This window comes from Mastigoproctus giganteus, chromosome 1 (genome assembly GCF_048544385.1).
Source record: "Mastigoproctus giganteus isolate SK-2022 chromosome 1, ASM4854438v1, whole genome shotgun sequence".
NCBI lineage: Eukaryota > Metazoa > Arthropoda > Arachnida > Uropygi > Thelyphonidae > Mastigoproctus > Mastigoproctus giganteus.
In genome coordinates this window covers 37,541,714-37,563,029 of record NC_143575.1, presented here as the reverse complement: position 1 = coordinate 37,563,029, position 21,316 = coordinate 37,541,714, and the positions used below count along the sequence as shown (strand labels likewise).

The window sequence follows — 21,316 nt, the reverse complement described above, 5'->3', positions numbered from 1 at the left end:
CACTCCCATCCAATTAAAGTCCCATTGCAATTACTTCAACCCCTTTCTAAAGTAATGGAGAAATCAATTACCGGCCAACTCTTCCGTCTGATCAACAATTGCCGGAATGGATTCTGTCAGTGTCGATCTACAGGTGACATCTCAAAGGCTTTCAATCGTTGTCATAAAGGTCTTCTAAACAAGCTTCCATCTTATGGTTTGCCAATTGCTTTTTGTAACTGTTTATCCAGTTTTCTCTCTGAACACTCACTGAGTGTGATGGTAGATGGTTCTCAGTGTTCTAACTATTCCACTAATGCTGGTGTCCCTCAAGGTTCAGTTCTTTTCCCCACTCTTTTCCTCTTGTATATTAATGACCTTTTCCGATTGACTGGAAATCCTATCGATAGTTTTACCGATGATAGCACATTGCATTCCGGTTCGAGAAACCTTGCCCAGCTCAATCAGCTTCAATTTCTCGAATATCTGCTATCAATTCCTTAAATGCCGATCTCGAGGTAATTCTCCAGTGGGGCGAAGACAATTTAGTTGATTTCAATCCTTCTAAAACTGTCTTGTCTTATATTTTACAAAAAGGATTCTTCTGCTCATCTTTGGTGACATTCCGATTTCTAGGCAAGATGATAGTAATCTCTTTTGGGGATTACCCTGACTTCTAATCTCTCTTGGCACAAGCACATTACAAGTATTGCTTCCTCTGCATCTAAAAAACTTGGTTTTCTCTTTCCTCTCAGTGTTACTTTTCTTGCAAACAGCTGTTCACTCCGTACAAATCGCATATCCGCCCTACCATGGAATATTGTTCTCACATCTGGGGCGGTGCCCCCAAAACCTCTCTCAGGCTTCTAGATTCCATTCAGAAGAGGGGCAATTAGATTAATTAATGACTCATCTCTAACAGAATCTCTCCACTCTTCTTGTTTCATAGACATTCTGTTTCTGCTGCATGCCTTTTCTACAGATACTTCCACGGGCACTGTTCTTCTGAATTGGTTTCTGTAATTCTCACTCTCTTTCAAAACAGTCCAAACATGTGCCATCACCAGTCAACATCCATTTACTGTCCAACTTCAAACTCATAGAACCAACCTTTCATCTTCCTTGTTTATTCATTCAACTACTGTTTTCTGTAACAACCTTCCTTCATACGTATTTCCTGACAATAACAGTCTACAGAAGTTCAAGTCTAATATCAACAAATATCTTCTTTCGTCTTCTCAACCTCCGACCCATGTCCAGGACTTACTACAGGTTCTAATACCGCTCATGTTTGGGGTTTTCATAAAAAAAATAAAATAAATAAAAATAAAGGTCAGTTCTGTAAATTGCAATGTCTGGAAACTAGGCACCCTGCAAGCAAACCTGAATGAAGTGTTAAATGGATTCAGTAAACTGAATGCCAATGGCATGCCTACTCTCTACTCTTTTTCAGACAACATACACATGGTGGGGTAAGGGAAAAATATAAACTGAAAAAGGATGGTTGAAATATGCGTGAAAATTTGCTTTCAACCATAGAATAATTGATTGTTGGAAAAAAATTTCCATTTGGTGTTGTGGAAGCAGGTAGTCTGAATAAATTTAAAGGATTAGAAAATTATTAGAAAGGATAGACATAAAAGTGGTTGCTTTTTTTTTTTTTTTTGCTGATGCTGTATAAGCCTGCTTCCTTGCATCATTTTCTCACTATTAAAACTAACAACATACTGTATGGTAAGGGGAAAGAAACCAGCTTCAGGAGTGGAGTGGTTTATGGATAGCTTGTAAATAATGAAATGGGATGGCACATTTATTTCAGAAAGTAATAAGCTTTAGTAAATTACATAAATAGCTTAACTAAAACACAAAAACATCAAAAATTTTGGATGTTCAAACAAAACAGAATGAATTCAGAGGTACATGCTAAAATTAATTACTCCTTGTCATTTTGAATCTGAACTGACAAATCAAGTCAGCTGGAAGTTCCTGGATTCAGTTTTGTAGCTGTTTAAAAGGGTTGATTGTCTGTTTAGGAGTTTTATGGTGAAATGGCATCTAAGGTTACTGTGTGTCAAGTTTTAAAAGGGAACAAGTTAAAGAGTAAAAATAACAATAAGGAACTGGCTATATAAATTGAATGCATTCTAACAGTGTAAAGAAACTGTATGAAAGTATTTTGTTTTGATATGACTGACCGAAATATGAATGTCTAATGCATATTACGTCCATTTATCTAAATACAGTTATTTTGCTATTTTAAACACTTGTATCAACAATTGGATTTGTTTTTAAAAATAAGAATTTCATGCAAAATATTATTTGTGTCTGATTTGTTAAATTACTATGACTGGTGCAGGATATCACACACACACACACACACACACACACACACACACACACACACACACACACACACACACACACACACACACACACACACACACACACACACACACACAGTCCAGATAAATCATATTAACTGAACTATGAGGAGGAAACCAAAGGGGCAAGATGAATTGAGATAATTTGTAACAATCTTCTCAATATTAAATTATGCAACCAAAAAGTGGTAACATAGTTGAAGATAACATGGCTTATCATACACTCACCACAAATGAGAATGCAGCAGTACAGATAAATTACAGGGTATAACAATGATTGTGGTGATAAAATCAGCAAATTAATCTAAATTTAGAGTGTTTGATCATTGCAATGTTCCAAGTTTGAGTAAAAGCACATTACAGTAAACTTAAACTCTTTAAAATCTGGCACATTTAACAAAAAAAAAAAAAAAAAAAAAAATTGCAATCAGGGAAATATTGAGAAAGCAATCCAACACTTGTATCAACAACTGCATTTGTCTTTAAAAATAATAATCCATTTTTCTCTCTATAAGATGTTTGTGTTACTATTTTGATCCTTCTTCAGTCTTTGTAACCAGAAGGATTTAAATTGCATAGATAATGCAATGAAAATTTTAATTTTCACTGCAGAACAAACTTGGTTTTGTATTTACCAAACTCCTGCACCAATGCTAGGAGTTTGGTAAATAAATTTGATGAATTTGAGGGTGTTGGTCAAAACATCAAAGGCAGATATTGTTGGGATATCAGAGACATGGTGTCACACAGATATAAGAAATGTAGAACTGGAATTTGGGGAGTACAATGTGTACAGGAAGGATAGACAGGATAGGAAGGGAGGAGAGATTATGCTATTAGTTAAGAAACGCATAAAATCCAAGGAAGTGCAGCCAGTCGACATCGCTGGACAGTGCAGTGTCGAGTCAGTTTGGTGTGACATAAGCACTGGGAGATCAAAATTGAGAGTAGGAGTGTGTTATAACCCTAATGACTCTGATGAGTATAATAAAAAAAACTGTACAGGAAAATAGAGTAGGCCAGTAAATCAGAGAGTCTTATAATGGGGGATTTTAATTTCACGGATACTGAGTGGAATTTGTGGGTTGGTCACTCACACACTAGCAAGGCTTTTGTGGATTTATTGGATGATTGTTTTCTACATCAGCATGTTCGGGAGGCAATTAGAGGGAGTAACACTCTTGATCTGATTATCAGTAGTGATTCTTCATGCATTAAGAATCTGCAGATAAAGGAACCACCAAGTGGCAGTGATCACAGTGTGCTGAAGTGGGATTTACTCAAAGAGGTAACTACCATCAGGGGCAAAGGAGAGGGTTTTTGCTTCCGTAAAGGTGACTGGTGGTCTGAGACAATATTTAAATTCTATATGGTGGGACCAACTGATGATGTTACCAACAGCAAATTCAAAATGGGAGGCATCCAAAGAATTAATCTTGGAAGCTACCAAGCTTTACGTACCAACTATGAAATATTGTTCAAGATTTAGGCCTAAATGGATGTCAGATGAATTAATGAGACATGTGGCAGAGAAGAAAAATGCATGGGATACATATAAATTAATGGATGACACGGAAGCCTATGATAGATATAAGCTAGTCTGTAACCAAGTCACAAAGGAGATCAGGCAGGCAAAGGCAAATTATGAGAAATCTTTGGCAAAGGATGCAAAGAAAAATAGCTATGTTATGTTCTGTTATTTGGTTTTTAGGAGCATTAGCAATGAAGGCCATATTGCTCCGGGGATATGCGGTGGTCATTCCCTGACCTGTCCACATCCTCCGTATTTGGTGGTCACGAGCTCGAACCCCGGTCTAATCAAGAAGCGTGTGCTACGAACTGCCGCTCCTGCTCACCTGGCTACGGAGGCACCAGAAAAATAGCAAAGCGTTTTTTACCTATGTAAACTCTAGAAGGAAAGGGATGAATCAGATTGGTCCACTGGATATTGATGGTTCAACTGTTGATGATCCTGCCCAGGTGACTAACAAACTAAATGAGTATTTTGCATCTACATTCACAAATGAGGAGTTATTCAGGGAGGGGAATGCCAGATGTGAATTAAACTCTGGCAGTGAGCTAGATGATTTTGTAATAACTGAGAGGAAAGTGGAAGAGAAATTGTTGAAGATAAACATAAAAAAGGCATCCAGGCTGGATGGGATCTATCCAGTTATATTAAAGGAGGCAGCAAAGGAAGTAAGCAAACCCTTAGCCATAATTATGACAGCTTCCTTGCACTCAGAGGAGGTACCCATGGACTGGAGATGTGCAAATGTGACCCCAATTCACAAAGGAGGATCAAAGGGCAACACAAGTAATTATAGACCTGTTAGTTTAACTTCTATTCCAGGTAAATTAATGGAGGCACTGGTTAAAGAAGCACTGCAGGATCATCTAGACAAGACTTCAGTTATAGCTTAGACACAGCATGGTTTTATTTAGGGGAAGACTTGTCTGACCAATTTGATTGGATACTATGATGTGGTCACGAAGGAACTGGATGCAGGGAATAACATGGATATCATATATTTGGATCTTAGAAATGCTTTTGATACTGTTGCATATGGAAGACTGCTGCACAAATTGGAGCAGTGTGGCATTGGAGGCAAATTGCTGTTATAGACAAAGGGATGGTTGAGTGAGAGAAGACAGAGAGTGGTAATCAATGGACATTGTTCTTCGTCGACTAATGTTATTAGTGGAGTCCCTCAGGGTTCAGTGTTGGGTCCATTGTTTTCTTTTCTGTATTTATAAATGATACTGATGATGGTATATCAGGCTTAATGTCCAAGTTTGCAGAAGATACTAAGGTTGGCAGGGTTGTTAAGGACACTAATGACAGTAAGCTGCTGGAACAGGATCTAGAAGAGTTGAGATGGGCCAAGATGTGGCAAATGAAGTTTAACATTGACAAATGTAAAGTACTACATATGGGAAGCAGTAACCCCAGAGTAACATATTAACTCTGTGGTACTACACTGACAGTGGTAGAGAATGAGAAGGACCTGGGGGTAATTGTGCAGACAAATATGAAGTTTTCTGAGCAGTGCAGACGGTCTGCAAGAGTAGCTCATGGTGTCTTGTCTATGATATACAGGAATTTTTCTAGCAGGGATAAGGAGGTGATTATCCCCTTGTATAAAGCAATGGTCAGGCCACACCTTGAGTACTGCATACAGGTCTGGAGGCCTCATTTTAAGAAGGATGTAGAGCTGTTGGAACGAGTACATAGAAGAGCAACAAGATTAGTGAACGGAACGAAGGGTTGCTCTTACGAAGAAAGGCTTAAGTTTTGCAAATTACACTGGCTGGAGACTAGGTATTTGTGAGGTGATCTGATTGAGGTGTATAAAGTCTTGAATGCTTTGAGCATGCTCAATGCTGATGGGATTCTTCCTCTTGCTCAATATAATCACCTGAGAGGATATAAATTCAAATTGAGGAAAGACAGTTGTAGGATAGATGTGTGGAAGTTTGCCTTTAGCTAGCGGGTATTTGATTGGTGGAAGAGACTTCCATCTTTTGTTTCAGAAGTTGGTAGCCTAAATAAATTTAAGGCTGAGATGGACAGGTATTTGGAATGAATGGAGGGATAAAATGGGAGGGGTAAACGTTACATTTGAACTTCTAGTACTATCTTTTAGTCATTATAAACATTTACAGATATAAATAAGTCCAGTTGTTAGCACTTAATATTCATTGAAATGTTCTTTTCAAAACTGCCCTATCACTAGGTATACCTCTCGAAAATCCTTACTCTCTAAAAGAGAGTTTAACGTATAAACAAAAATTATAGTAAATAACAAAAACAAAGGTCAAAATACTGAAACATACAATGCACATAATAGGAATATAATAAGAATTTTAAAAAAAATTTTAATAAAATAAGTAATGATATGCTAGTGTCATAATTGACTAAGGTCAATATTAGGTTACAGGATTTGAGATGTCTGAAAGATGAGCAGCATGATAGCCACTGGGCTGAGGATAATCTAGCATTCCTCACCTCATTACAAATTGAGACCCCCTGAGAAGATAAGGAATGATAGCTTATTCCACTCTCTCCTCCATCCTATTGGTCATCATGACAAAATCAGCAATTCAATCATAATACTCAGTTCAATCAGTTCACCTTCATTCTGAGAACTGGTTAGGTTGTTCTGGAGTAGAGGTTGCATGAACATTAATTAAAATCAACAATCATAGTGATAATTAATGGTGCTGTGAATAGCAATTCAGCAAGCTGAGACATCTGGAACTGATTCCACGGTGAAGTAAAGGGGAGAGTGTAGTGGTTCCATGAGGGATCTAGATAAATACCCAATTTCTTCTTAAATACTTGAAATGAGTTCTTATACCTATTTAAACTGAAAATTTATAGAATGTTCTGAAAAGTGATGTCAGATTGTACAATCCTTTGACCACAACAGAACTAACAGCTGCACTATTAGAGTAATCATGTAACATTCATTTATATCCCTCTGCCTCTCAGACACTGATGTCAGCTGTACCGCTACATATTATTAGTACAAAGGCTGCCCAATCTTGTACTGAAGCACAAGTTCTAACCTTTCAGCCAATATGCCATACACAGAGCAAATTAAAATTCATATGCTTTACCTACATTCAGTTTTGATTATGAAGAGACTTTTTGCTCTCAATGAAGACTAAGCAGTGAGTACTTGGTGCTAAGGCTTGGACTTATGTTCAACTTAAAGACAAATGCCATTATTTACAGTTCTGTTAAAGTTGCTATTATTTTTTAAATTGTATAGCACCACTTAAATATGTGAATTAACAGTTATTTTTTTAAATTGAAATTTTACTTCCATATACTGTTTGGCTGTTCACTTAGACAAAATACATAATTGAGAGTTTTGCATATGTTCGCTAATAGGGGCCAGCTGATGAGAAGCCAGAAACCTCTGAAATAGCTGCTCTGGCAGTCTTAGATTTTTAAATGTAGAGTGAATTTGCCTATGAGATGATGCTATACAATTTAAAAAATCATTAGCAACTTAGGCAGAACCTTGGGTAATAGTACTTGTCTCTAAGTTGGATATAGCTCAAGCCTTAGCAGGTGCTTGGTCTTCAATGGGAACAGAAAGTCTCTCCATGATTGAAATGAAGCACAGGTAAAGCATAAGAATTTTGATTCGTTTTCAAATACTACGTTGAAATAGACAAAATATCAATTTTATTTGAGAAAAATCTTCTGAAAACAAAGCCATTGAAAATCTGTGTTGGATTAAAATAAATAAGTCAAAGAAAAGCCATCATAAATAAACGTGTTTCAACAAATATGTTGAAGATCTAGGTGCCATGATAAGAAAGGTCACATCATGAAGCAAAAATTTCAGTGTATTTTGTCCAGTGTGCTATCCATTGTACTTCCTCTGCATCTAAAAAACTTGGTTTTCCCTTTCACTCTCAGCGTTACTTTTCTTCCAAACAGCTGTTCACTCTGTATAAATATCCTATTTTTTTTTTTTTTTTTTTTTTTCTTATGAAAACCCCAAACACGAGAGGTATTAGAACCTATAGTACTTAGTACTGTGCTTGGGTTGCAGGCTGAGAACACGAGAGAAGATATTTGTTAGCATTAGACTTGAACTTCTGTAGTCTGTAATTTTTCAAGAAAGACATATGAAGGAAGGTTGTTCTAGAAAACGGCAGTTGAATGAATAAACAAGGAAGATGAAAAGTTGGTTCTGTGAGTTTGAAGTTGGACAGTAAATGGATGTTGGCAGGTGGCGGCACGTGTTCGGACTGTTTTGAAAGAGAGAGCGGGAATTATAGAAGCCAATTCAGAAGAACAGTGCCCATCGAAGTATCTGTAGAAAAGGCATGCTGCAGAAACAGTACATCTATGAGACAGTGAGTGGAGAGACTCTATTAGAGATGAGTCATTAATTAACTTTAACTTAACTGCCCTCTTCTGACTGGAATCTAGAAGCCTAGGAGAGAGGTTTTGGGGGCACCGGCCCCAGATGTCGGAACAATATTCCATGGTAGTACAGATTTGTGATTTGTACAGAGTGAACAGCTGTTTGGAAGAAAAGTAATGCTGAGAGCGAAAGAGAAAACCAAGTTTTTTAGAAGCAGAGGAAGCAACATTTGTAATGTGTTTGTGCCAAGAGAGATTAGAAGTCAGGGTAATCCCCAAAAGAGATATATCAACTTGCCTAGAAATTGGAGTGTCACCAAAGATAAGCATAGGAGCAGAAGAATCTTTTTTGCAAGATATAAGACAAGACTGAGTTTTAGAAGGATTGAAATCAACTAAGTTGTCTTTGCCCCACTGGAGATCAGCATTTAAGGAATTGGTAGTGGATATTCGAGAAGTTAAACTGATTAAGCAGGGAAAGGTTTCTCAAAATGGAAAGTGGAAAGCAATGTGCTATCATTGGCAAAACTATGGATAGGATTTCCAGTCAATGGAAGATCATTAATATACAAGAGGAAAAGAGTGGGGGAAAGAACTGAACCTTGGGAGACACCAGCATTAGTGGAGAAGTTAGAAGACATAGAGTCATCTACCATAACCCTCAGTGAGCAATCAGAGAAAAAACTGGATAACCAATTACAATAAACAGTTGGCAAACCATAAGATGGAAGCTTGTTTAGAAGAACTATGCTAAACACGATAGAATGCCTTTGAGATGTCTAGAGCAACTGCTTGCATTTCACTGAACTTTTCCATTGAATTTTTCCATAAATGGGTAATATAAGCCAGAATATCACCAGTGGATCGACACTGATGGAATCCAACTGGTGATTGTTGATCGTTTTTTTGAAAGTCATGCCAATGTCACGGCAAGATATAGACCACACTGATCATAAAATGAAGAACTGGTAGTTACCTTACCAACACTAAAGTGAACTGTAAAATACTAGACACGGGCTAGATTTTTTTAGTCACTATTGGTGATCAGGTGACATGATTTGTGAGCCCTATAAATAAACAAACTTGCAAAGAGCCTGATTATTAAAAATTAACCAGCAATCTACACAATCTGACCATTAATGTTTCAAGTTTATATAAACTATTCACAACAGAACCAAAAAAATTATTCTCACAGCCTTTTTACACAATGCATGAACATACAAATTTCATAAATTCCAATGTTATCTGCAGTTTGTTGGAATCAAGAAGAGCATCTAAAAAGTAAACTCAGTTACAGTCATCATTAGCAGACCATGCAAAAGTCTGAGAATCTATACAATTTAAATTCTTATAGAGGGTCTGCAATCCAGCTGCAAAGAACCCAGACCATCTAAGGAAATTACAGACTTAACGTATTAGTTTTCTCATTGTCTTCTGTACCAGTATTGTATATTTTATCTGTTTAAATGTGCATTTACAAGCCAAACTGCTGTTGTGTGGGCTAATCCCACTGCTTGAGATCAACTAACTCTTACCCACATGAAGAAGTCTTTAGAAATTCCTCTGGCCTATTGTGAAACTTAAACACAGACCTTTTGAAATAAGTGATGAGTGGAAAAACTGTGAAGTAGAAGAATACATATCACATACTACAAAATTAATAGTCTATTATACACAGACACTGAGCTGGCTTTGCATAAGTAACATCACCTAATACCTCATGGTGTTATTTTTTCTCTGATATGGACTCCACAAGGTGTTGCAGGGTATTCTGTGGTAGTGCTACCGATGTATTGCACAATGTATCCAGTAATGCCTGCACATTGTCAGGTGGATGGTTGTAGCATTGAATGTCCTTCTCCAATAAGTCCCAAACATGGTAATTCGGGTTGAGATCAAGTGAGTTGGATAGCCATCGGAGAAGAAAGAATTCACTGTCATGTTCCTGAAACTAGTTAGCAACCTGCCGGGCCTTATGGCATGGGGTATTGTCTTGTTGATAGATGGCAGAGCTGTCTGGATAAGTCATCATGAAAGGGTGTACCTAGCGGCAGTGATAGAAAGTTAGGCATTCCAATTAAGCCATTGATTAACGGTGATCAGAGGACCCATGGTATGCCATGAAAACAGTTTCCAAACCATAACACCACTTCATCTCCTGCTGAACACCAACAGTGCATCCAGGTGCCATGACCTCACATTGCTCTCACCAAAAGCTGATACACCTATCAGCACGACAGAGTTTGAAACAGGATTCAACAGACCAGGTGATAGACTTCCATGTCAGTGGTCTAGTACTGGTGCCGATGTACCTATTCAAGGCACTGTTCTTGTGTCTTTTACTGAGCAGGGGTACCTGTGACGGCCATCGATTGCCATAGCCTATAGGAGCTAATTTCTGGCACATAGTCCATGTGGATAGCAGAGTGGGTGAATCCCTGGTGCCACCTAACAGAATACACAAAAGTCCACATGGATATTGATCTTGCTATTCATATGTTGTACTGGGTAGTTAACTGGGCCACTGTGCTGCACTACTGCCATGTTACAAAATGAGACATGATGCTCATCACAGTCATCAACCGCATGTGGCTGCCTGAGTCAAGTCACCTTTGGCCGGTTGTTCAAATGCTGTTGAGCCAATTGTGGTAGACTTGTGATGGGCTCAACTGTGGAAGCACTTTACCATGTTGGCTATTGCTGAGATACTGGCAACTGCATCTTACACCACAGTCATTCCACATATGAAGTCAGAAAAATCTCAACATCGACCCATTCTTCCTCACAGACACTCAAAACTGATCACCACATGCATGCACTACAATCTAATATCAGCTCTTCCTAACTTTGAGCCTTCACCACCATCAGAGACCAGTCCATTTCTCCACAAGTGGGTGTTGCTAATGCAAAGTCAACTCAGTGTATATATAAAAACGAAACAACAATAACAACAAAAAAAAAAACACTATCATTAATCTTTGCATTAAAAAGATTAAATATGCCTAACCTCCTTGCCTTTGCTGAAGAATTCCTACAGGAGACTTATGGACTAGATTACTGGGATCATTGATTGAACTTAAAATGAAAGCATTAAATAAATATTCATTTACATTAGGTATTCAAAATTATAATTTTAAAAATACATATTTTAAGTTATGTAATACCAACACATACCATAAATTCATTAGTGAATATACTACAAAACTTCAAAGGGGAGGGAACGACACAATCTATTTAGAAGACAGATTGTGACACTCTCTTCACTTTGCAGCTTTGCTGACTTGAGTTGGATATCAACTCAGTATCGATACAAGTCAGTAAAGTACCTTTTCTCAAATAAGACAACAAACATCTATTTCTGGATTTTTGAAACTTGCAGAAAAATGTAAATGGTTTTATAATAGCATATTTGTTGTCTATGGTCTTAAAAGCACAGGAAACAATCACCAGTTTTTTATCTGATATCATTTACAGTAGACATTATACCTGTTGTAAATGACATTACAATATTAATCCAATTTACCAAAAGTTTGTATTCCATTAAATCTATAATGCTAGCACAAACTTCTCCTCAAGAATAAAGAGGTTTAAATTAAGGATGGCAGAAATTTTGTGAGGGTTGGGTTGAATGATGATCTGGGGGGAAAAACCAGGTTAGTACCCCAAGGGACATTATATCATCAGAATGGATTACTGAGGGATGAAAGGCACTCAAGAAGTCCTCAGACTAACAGCCTTTCCATACACTACAGCTTCAGGAGAAAGATTTATTTTCATGGATGATAATATTCTACCCCAACATGCTGAATGAGGAGGGTATTATATAGATGGGAGATATTTGTGTTAAAATAAGAACAACCGGGCATGTGTGGGGCACACTGAACAGAAGTACTCCTGCTCAAGAGCATATTCTATGACAGCAGCTGAATAATGCCCTTAATTAGGAATGGTCAAGAATTTCCAGGATCCCTTGAATGAGACATCAAGGGAGATGCCACAGAGGCGAGAAACTTTGTGATATCTAATACCCACATGGTATCACAATAAACGTTGTCTACATTAAAGCCACTTTCACCCCACATATAAAATTGATGCTGAATGCAATAAGAAGTATTTGGGAAGTACTACCTGCAAGCAAGCAATTAAATAAACTAAATTATGGAGCAAAGTATAATAAAACTGCAAAGACAAAATAAAAGTGAAAACCAAATGAACAAGCAAGAGCCTGAACTTGCCTAGGAAAACACAGTGGCAAGCAGTCCTGGAGGTATGGCACTACTGCTGCTAGAAATAACACTAGGAACCCTTCTTCATACCACTGAAAGTGAACACAGATACCACTAAGAGAAATAACAATACAAAGGAACAAAAAAGGTTTCAGAAACCACAGAGAACATGATCATGGGACATACTGCATACTATCATGAAAATTCCCAAAGCTCACAGTTCTATCATGGCCTGCTATTAGGGAAAAGACCTTAAGTGCGTCAGGAATAACAGCAGTAAGATGTACGTGCATCCAGTAACTAAACACAAATCTAAATAAAATATTTAAGAGGTGCCTAGGGTTTTTTTCACTTGGATCAAATTACAACTAAATAATTTTATATCCACAGAGCTGCCACCAGAACTGTTTTCTTAGATTTGCCTCACTTCAAATTTCAAAATTTCTATAATCACGCAAACAGCAAAAATGTACAATAGAGTATGTATATTCTTAAGCCTTTTCTAATTATTTCTGAGAAAAACAAGCACACGTTGTCTGCACTAATCAGATGCGCTATCCAATTTGCATGACTTTCCCGTATCTGCTCTGCCAGCATGACATAGCAAACGAAATCTACACATTACACAGCTGTGGCATCATGTAAAGGCAGTCGCTGTGCAATACTCTGCAGTTGTGTGAAAGAATTGCAAAGAAAGAAAGAAAACATAGCCAAAAGAATTGCAACAACAAATTGTTTTCAAAAAACAAAAAGACCTTATCTCATTTGTACAATGTGTATTGTATCTATAAACAAAAGTTGAAGGAAATTCATCTATTAGAAAACAGGAAAAACTGGTATAGTCATTTCGTCTCTTGTTTATGAAATTCTAATGGCTATAATTTATCAATACAGTACAATGCACATTTGATTAAAAAAAAAAAAAAAGTTTGAATTATTGTAATTGTTTTTAGGAATCAAAATCAGTACAGTATGTTTTCTCAATGTACATTTTATCTTCTAATGAAATTTCTATTCATAGCTGCATTATAAACTCTGAACCCTGGTGCTGAAAAAACTTAAGTCATTTTACCTTGTGCACAAAAGATGAAGAGGGGGGAAGCAATTGCCAAGAATAAGAGATGGTTTTCTGAAATTTGTATTGTTACAAAATATTGAAATATTTCATAACAATACAAATAATGCTACAAATATGGACTGGATTTGAAATTTGCATTTTTTAAAATATTTCAATATATCCTTGACATGCATTTGATCTAATCACAAAATTTCAAAGGAAAAATTCTTTTTGTGTTTATTACACAAGCCAGAAAAATTAATCTTCTTTCTCCTTGCAGTGATGTTCTTTCTTCTATTTATCCCACTACTAATTTAACTTCAGCTAACTGGTTTCTTTCACTAAACTGGGGATCTATTCCACTTTCAATCACACTGAAGCATAATTTCGGGCATTCATCTATCACACTGTTGTTATCTGCAGCCCTTAAACAAATTATTTGTAAGTAAAAAAGATATTATATTATAATGTATACGATATCAAAGTAATTTATAAAGAAACCATCTTTTTGTGAATAAGGTTTGTGTGCAGTGTATTCTTCTGTGCAACTGAATTACAGTATTGCATGTGAAAGCCATTTGCTCATCTGCAAGAATGGTTGTCACTTCTTACTGAGTAATGAACTGAAAAGCCAAGGCTTTCCAAGGTCTGCTTGTGTTCATTTCTTTTTTTTGTCAATGATAGTAGTCATTTTGTCTTTTGTTTATGAAATTCTAATGGCTATAATTTATTGTTATTTTCTACTGAAATAAGTAAATTTTGGCTAATGTCATATTTTTAACACAGTAAAACAAAAGGAAGTTCAAATAACACTGGATGGCAAAAAAAAAAAAAAAAAAAAAACCAATATGGCAAGCATATTGCTATAACACCAACCAATTTTAAGGGAGAAGGGATTAATGTCAAAAACTAGATTTCTAGTAAAAACGATTTCATATATTTTAAGAAAATATTATATACAATACTAAATATTCAACAACGGGCCTATTAAACTTATTCTATTTAAAAAAAGGTTTATTTGATAACAAAACACTTATTTTGTTGTGTTTTTTTTTTTTTTTTTTTTTTTTTGCCTTTTGTCCATTGATGTCTTCCATACAAGATTCCAACAGTAGTCTGCCAAGATATTTGGACTCCATTTTCCCTGATATCTTTTTCTCATTTGAGAAATATCTTGATGAAACCTTTCACTGTGTTCATTGGAGACCATTCCCAATTTTTCAGAAAAAAAAGTCTAAATGGGAATGTAGGAAATAAAGCATTAATGACATGTTGCATCCGAACTCTCTGTACACTAAAATAAGCTTATCCACAATTTCACTATAATTTTATGATTTCTTATTGCCTAAAAAGTTCCAGCAGATGTTTTCGAATGCCTTCCAGGCTCTTATTTCTGTAGCATTTAATCTTTAGTGAAAAATGTTTCGATTTATCAACTTGAAATCTGATTTGAAGACACACAAAGATTCCCTCTTTTATCTTGGCCTCACTGATTCAAGTAAACTTCTGCCTCAAACAGGAAAATCCTTCTTTTTTGTCCATCGTTTTCACAGATATTTTTATCTAACCTAGCTTGATGGGCAATAGAGGTCAATAGATTTTTGACTTATTCGCCAAAGGAGGATGTGCTACATTTTTCTGGTCTGGTGTAGTTTATGATCGGTCTGGCCATTTTTTTTACCCTGTAGTGGCAATCCTTCGCTCAGCTGTCCCACTCACATAAAAAGCAGCCATATTTAGCATATTCATCTTACAACCCAGTCAGCAAAGCTACCACTTTTAGATAGGCACAGATATTTCATTTGTTTTCACAACAGCATATTTTTTGGAAAAAAAAAAAAAAAAAACACCTTGTAGGTTCTCGTATGTTTCCTTCATGTGACCTGCATCAGCCAATGGTATAGATCAGGGATTCTCAACGAGGTGATATCACCCCCAAAGGGGCGAAAAGATCATGGGTATTACAATGGCTCATTGCCCTCAACCCTACCTGACGACATCTTATTCCTTAATATTTAATTTCTCTCATTGGGTTTTCTTTTCCCTTGAGACAACTGATTTTTAAAACATAGGTATATTATATTAGGAGTGAGTGAGAAATTTTGATAAAAGGAAGATAGTGGGCGTGATTTAATTCAACAATCTTTGCTTTTCATAGGTATTAAATGTCTAAGTGCTTTCAGAAATAATGTCTCTGCAATCCTTGGCATTTGCGCCTTTCAGACAGCTGCGATCTTTGCGGCGGTGTGGTGGGCATGGTTTATTTATTTATTCTTTTGTATCATTGGTCAATATATGAGGCATGGATGGGAGGGATGAGGAAATGTTTCAGTCTATGGTTTCTACTTTCTAAGTGACAATTAGTATTGACTTATTGTTTTCTTGTGGAAGTTGTTTATTTTTGATCCACAGTGCTTTTGTGAGTGACATAGACTATGAGAGTTAAATAAAAATAGTTTATATTTTATCATTTAATTCTTTGTAGTTATTCAACCCATCATCAATCATGTCAAGTGCTGGAAAGAAAAAGTGTCGACAGCATCTGGATGAATATCTAGCTTATGGTTTTAGTGAAAGCCCATTAGATTCAAGACAGTCTTATGTGTAATAGTTCTTTTTCAAATGAGGCTATGAAACCATCAAGACTTAGATCACTTAAAAAGGAAACATCCTGATAAAGTTGGTAAACATATCCAATATTTTAAAATTTTAAAACAGAATTTTGAGCAACATAACACTGTTACTTCCTTATTTAAGAACACACATACAAATGATGATAGAATGATTGCATCTTATAAAATTGCAGAAATCACTGCAAAAACCGGTAGTGCTCATATAGTTGCTGAGGCTTATACAACCCACATTAGAGACTGTAATTTCAACAGCGATGCATCTAAAATCTTTCCAGTATTTTAAAAGCATTGCCATTGGTTGGTTGGTTGGTTGGTTATTAGGATTTTTATGGCGCATCAGCATCTAAGGCTATAGTGCACCAAACATTGCCATTGAGCAATGATTCAATTTGAAGATGAATCAATTAGATGTCAGTTAACATTGAAGAGCAGCTAACTGACAAACTAAAAAGAAGAAAATTCTCTATTCAGATTGATGACTCCACAGTACCGACAATAAGGCCTTTCTAATGACATAGGTTTGTTATTTCGATGATGATTGTAAATTGCAAGAAGAGATATTGTCTGTAAAACATATAGAAAATGACTGTACAGGAGCATCCATTTTTGCTGCTGAAATAACATGGTTCGATGAAAAACAAGTACCACTGGAAAATTTGGTATCCTGTTCCACAGCTGGTGCTACCTCCTTGGTTGGATGACAAAGATTTTATATAGCCCACCTAAAGGAAGTATGTCCTGAAGTTCTTGCAATACACTGCATTGTGCACCGGCATTAGCATTAGTAGAGGCATATGATGAAAGAAAGCAAGCTTATGCAGCATCAGCCAGAAAAAAAAAAAAAAATACTTCCACTTCACCCCTCCGTTTGTTCAAAATACCTGTCCAGCTGAGCCTTAAATTTATTTAGGCTATCAACTTCCACAACAAGGGATGGAAGTCTGTTCCACCAACCACCTACCGGCTGGCTAAAGGCAAATTTCCGGACATCTATCCTACATCTGTCTTTCCTCAATTTGAATTTATGCCCTCTCAGGTGATTATTCTGAGCAAGAAGCAGAATACCATCAGCATTGAGCATGCTCAAACCATTCAAGGCTTTATACACCTCTAGATCACCTCGCTGGTGCCTAGTCCCCAGACGCTGTAATTTGCAAAACTTAAGCCTTTCTTTGTAAGAGCAACCCTTCGTTCCGTTCACTAACCTTGTTGCCCTTCTCTGTACTCGTTCCAGCAGCTCTACATCCTTCTTTTTGAAATGAGGCCTCCAGACCTGTATACAGTACTCAAGGTGTGGCCTGACCATTGCCTTATACAAGGGAATAATCACCACCTTATCCCTGCTAGAAAAATTCCTGTATATCATTGATAAGACACCATGAGCTACTCTTGCAGCCCGTCTGAGCTGCTCAGAGAACTTCATATCTGCCTGCAAAATTACCCCCAGGTCCTTTTCATTCTCTACCACTGTCAGTGTAGTACCAGAGTTGATACGTTGCTCTGGGGTTGCTGTTTCCCATATGTAGTACTTTACATTTGTCAATGTTAAACTTCATTTGCCACCTCTCAGCCCATCTGCTCAACCTTTTCCAGATCCTGTTGCAGCAGCATACTGTCAGTAGCGTCCTTAACAATCCTGCCAACCTTTGTATCATCTGCAAACTTGGACATTAAGTTTGATATACCATCATCAATATTATTTATAAATACAGAAAACAATAATGGACCCAACACTGAACCCTGAGGGACTCCACTAATAACATTAGTCCACGATGAGCAGTGTCCATTGATTACCACTCTCTGTCTTCTCCCCCTCAACCACCCCTTTATCCATAGCAGCAATTTGCCTCCATTGCCACACTGCTCCAATTTGTGCAGCAGTCTTCCATGTGCAACAGTATCAAAAGCCTTTCTAAGATCCAAGTATATAATATCAAAGTTATTCCCTGCATCCAGTTCTTTTGTGACTGCATCATAGTATCCAATTAAATTGGTCAGGGAAGACTTCCCCTTAACAAAACCATGCTGTGTCTGAGCTATAACTGAATTCTTGTCAAGATGATCCTGCAGTGCTTCTTTAACCAGTGCCTCCATTAATTTTCAGGGAACAGAAGTTAAACTCACAGGTCTATAATTACTTGTGTCAGCCTTTGATCCTCCTTTGTGAATTGGGGTCACATTTGCACATCTCCAGTCTATGGGTACCTCCCCTGAGTCCAAGGAAGCTCTCATAATTATGGCTAAGGGTTTGCTTACTTCCTTTGCTGCCTCCTTTAATATAACTGGATAGATCCCATCCACCCCAGGTGCCTTTCTTGTGTTTATCTTCAACAATTTCTCCTCCACTTTACTCTGAGTTATTACAAGATTATCTAGCTTACTGCCAGAGTTGAATATAACTCTGGCATTCCCCTCGCTGAATAACTCCTCATGTATGAATGTTGATACAAAATATTCATTTAGTCTGTTAGCCACCTGAGCAGGATCATCAGCAGTTGAACTATCGATATCAAGTGGACCAATCTGATTCATTCCCTTCCTTCTAGAGTTTACATAAGAACTGGTTGCAAAAAATATTAGTCCAGTTGTTTATCAATCTCTGATAATAGTTATTAAAACCATCAATAAAATAAAATAAAGTCACATAGCAAATATGATTGCCTTTTCCGAAAATTTAGTGTTGATAATGAAGAATAATATGTGAGGTTTCTTTTACATACAGAAGTCAGATGGCTTTCTAAAGGAAACTGTCTAACAAGATTTGTAAACCTTTTTGATAAGATAATTAATTTTTTAGAAAGCGAAGGAGACACAGATTTAGCAAAGATCAGCAAACACAAAAACAACTTATACTATATGGCTTGGATTTTTTGAAAACTTAATGAAATATTACTTCAACTTGCTTTCATTTCTATTACTTTCATTATTTCATCCATTGACGAAGCTGACTTATGAAGACTTCCACATTACAACAACACAAACTGAAAGTGTGAGTATACTGGAAAGGATAAATTCACCAAATGAAGCAAAACCACTGGCCTCCAAATTATCCACATAGTCCAGAACATTAAAAGTCATCTACCAGGTATGAGGGCTGCAGCAAGAACTCTAATCACTATAGGATTGTCCTTTTGAAAATGTAATAGTAATCCACACAGTGATTCATACCAGATGTCAGAAGAACAGATGAACATCAAATTAACTTTACAACAAACTATTTTTAGGAATGTATCACAGAGGGAAGTCAAAACTTGGAAAATTTTGTGAAATAATGAAATGGTTGCTCAGTGCTGTTAGTGACAGACTCAAAAGGGGAAAAAACAGATATTAGTGGCATTTACAGAATATTTTGTTTTTGTTTTTAGATAGATACCAAAGATAGTACGCAGTTTTGGAATATTCCACAAAGAACAGCAAGTTTCACTCGGCAAGAGACATTCTCTTTTTTCCCCAATATATATATATATCAGGAAAATGGCAAAATAGGAAACTCCACAGTATGTTTATGCAAATCCGATGAATTATTACACACTGAATATGGAGATTTATATAGGAAGGTAAAAGCCAGAAAACTTTTCAAACATGTCTTGATGTGGGGAATCAGTTCATTTACCTTACTGAAGAAAATAATCACAATAGGACCCCATAATAACTGGTTCTACCATTATGTCACTGACTACGGCTACTGAAATATTACAAAAGAAACACTGTTGGTTCACTGCAAAAAAAAAAAAAAAAAAAATACCTTCTTTGTTAAGTTATTTGGTGACCAGCAAGGAACACACAACTTACTTCTGAAATAATATTTCTTATAAGAGGCGGACTGCTGACAATGTTGAAGCAGTAACATATAAAAAAATAAGATTGCAAAATATTGGTACATACATATATATACTTATATTTGAATAATGTTTGAAATAATTGAAAACTGAATCTTACATAAAAAAGGGGTAAAGCATACATCAGAGGCAGCAAAAAGCATTTTCCTCTTCATGATGCTTGAAATATAAACTTAAGTGAGAATAATGATAAAAAAAATAAATAAAAATGCCAGCAGCATGGCAAGACAGAAGAGCGAAAATTGTGAAATTATACATAACAATCAAACCAACAGGGAGGGAAGAGAATAAAATTATTGCAGCAGAAACTCTCGAAGATAATTTAGAAGTCTAAATACAAAGATAATAAAATATAATCGATGAAATTTTGAATAGCCAATCAAATGAAATTTAACGGCGCCCCCTCTGACTGGCACCAGCTCCAAATTTATGTGAAATATCATGAGCAGAGGTGTGAACAACTACAGCTTGTAGTTGTTCAACAACTACAGAGATGTGAACAACTTGTAGTTGTTCACATCGCTGCTTGTGATATTTCACATAAATTTGGACCTGATGCCAGTCAGAGGGGGTGCCATTAAATTTCATTTAATTGGCTATTCAAAATTTAATTGATTATATTTTATTATCTTTTGTATTTAGACTTCCAAATTATCTTTGAGAGTTTCTGCTGCAATAATTTTATTCTCTTCCCTCCCTGTTGGTTTGATCGTTATGTATAATTTCACAATTTTCACTCTTCTGTCTTGCCATGCTGCTGGCATTTTTATTTATTTTTTATATTTTATTTTTTAATCATTATTCTCACTTAAGTTTATATTTCAAGCGTCATGTAGAGGAAAATGCTTTTTGCTGCCTCTGATGTATGCTTTACCTCTTTTTTATGTAAGATTCAGTTTTCAATTATTTCAAACATTATTCAAATATAAGTATATCACATGACAGTAGTGGGATGATTTGCTAACGCTGCACCTGTGCTGCCATCCATAGTTCATGTTTTGCCTATATAATCTGGTTAAGATTACTTTTGTCAGTGGTGTGGCTTTGCATTTGAGTGCTTGTATCTGTCCTATTTTTAATTTTCGCTGCATCAGGACCACCACTATTCAAGTCCTCTGCATTGGCGGTTCGATCTAGGGATCGGATGGTGGACTCATCTTTCGATCGATTCGCCTTTGCGGCGATTTGTCTAGCGATTGAAATGCAGCGATTCCCTGACCATTATTGGCCTTGTGGTCCTCTGTTGAGATGGGGCATAATGGTTAGTCTATTTCTATTTTTGTTTTATTTTATTTTATTGTAGTTGTTCAC

At 36.4% G+C, this 21,316-nt stretch overlaps 1 protein-coding gene across 1 annotated transcript in view; it reads right to left on the bottom strand.

Annotated features, from left to right (window-relative positions):
* LOC150090711 (uncharacterized) overlaps nucleotides 1–21,316 on the bottom strand; it is a 257,039-nt gene that overhangs the window by 100,799 nt on the left and 134,924 nt on the right. The window contains exon 9 of the mRNA XM_090369985.1: nucleotides 11,258–11,325. Coding sequence (XP_090226111.1) covers nucleotides 11,258–11,325 — 68 coding nt within the window. The remainder of the gene's footprint in view (nucleotides 1–11,257; nucleotides 11,326–21,316) is intronic.